The sequence below is a fragment of the Octopus bimaculoides genome, chromosome 5, assembly GCF_001194135.2.
Source record: "Octopus bimaculoides isolate UCB-OBI-ISO-001 chromosome 5, ASM119413v2, whole genome shotgun sequence".
Lineage (NCBI taxonomy): Eukaryota > Metazoa > Mollusca > Cephalopoda > Octopoda > Octopodidae > Octopus > Octopus bimaculoides.
Genome location: NC_068985.1, coordinates 44,454,820 through 44,455,205, shown reverse-complemented (window position 1 = coordinate 44,455,205; position 386 = coordinate 44,454,820). Strand labels below are relative to the sequence as shown.

At 39.4% G+C, this 386-nt stretch overlaps 1 protein-coding gene across 1 annotated transcript in view; it reads left to right on the top strand.

Annotated features, from left to right (window-relative positions):
* The first annotated feature begins 219 nt into the window (after positions 1-219).
* Positions 220-386, top strand: part of LOC106878262 (crystallin J1A) — a 387,015-nt gene continuing 386,848 nt past the window's right edge. The window contains exon 1 of the mRNA XM_014927435.2: positions 220-351. Within this exon, the coding sequence (XP_014782921.1) occupies positions 288-351 (64 nt within the window). The 5' untranslated portion in view covers positions 220-287. The remainder of the gene's footprint in view (positions 352-386) is intronic.

Here is a 386-nt window from a genome sequence, read left to right as displayed (position 1 = left end):
GGGTTATACTGCTAGTATATATATATATATATATATATATATATGCAAACATATTCTTTGTATTATATATATATATGTGTGTGTGTGTGTGTGTGTGTTTGTGTGCGCGCGTGCGTGTGTTTGTGCGCGTGCGCGCGCGTGTGTGAGAGAGAGAGAGAGAGAGAGAGAGAGTCTATCTTATTTCTTCTTCTATTATAACTATAACCGAACTTACTTCCCTTGTCCTATCAGAGTATTGGGCAAGTTATCTCCCTTGTTATCAGTAATCCTTGCTTAGTACAGAAGTCATGGCAGCTGTGGCCGAACGTCGAATTGGAGCCGTCATCGGTTCTCTTGTTGCTGATGCTGCTGGTAAGTCACTAGTATAAGATCTTTTTTTTTTTTTT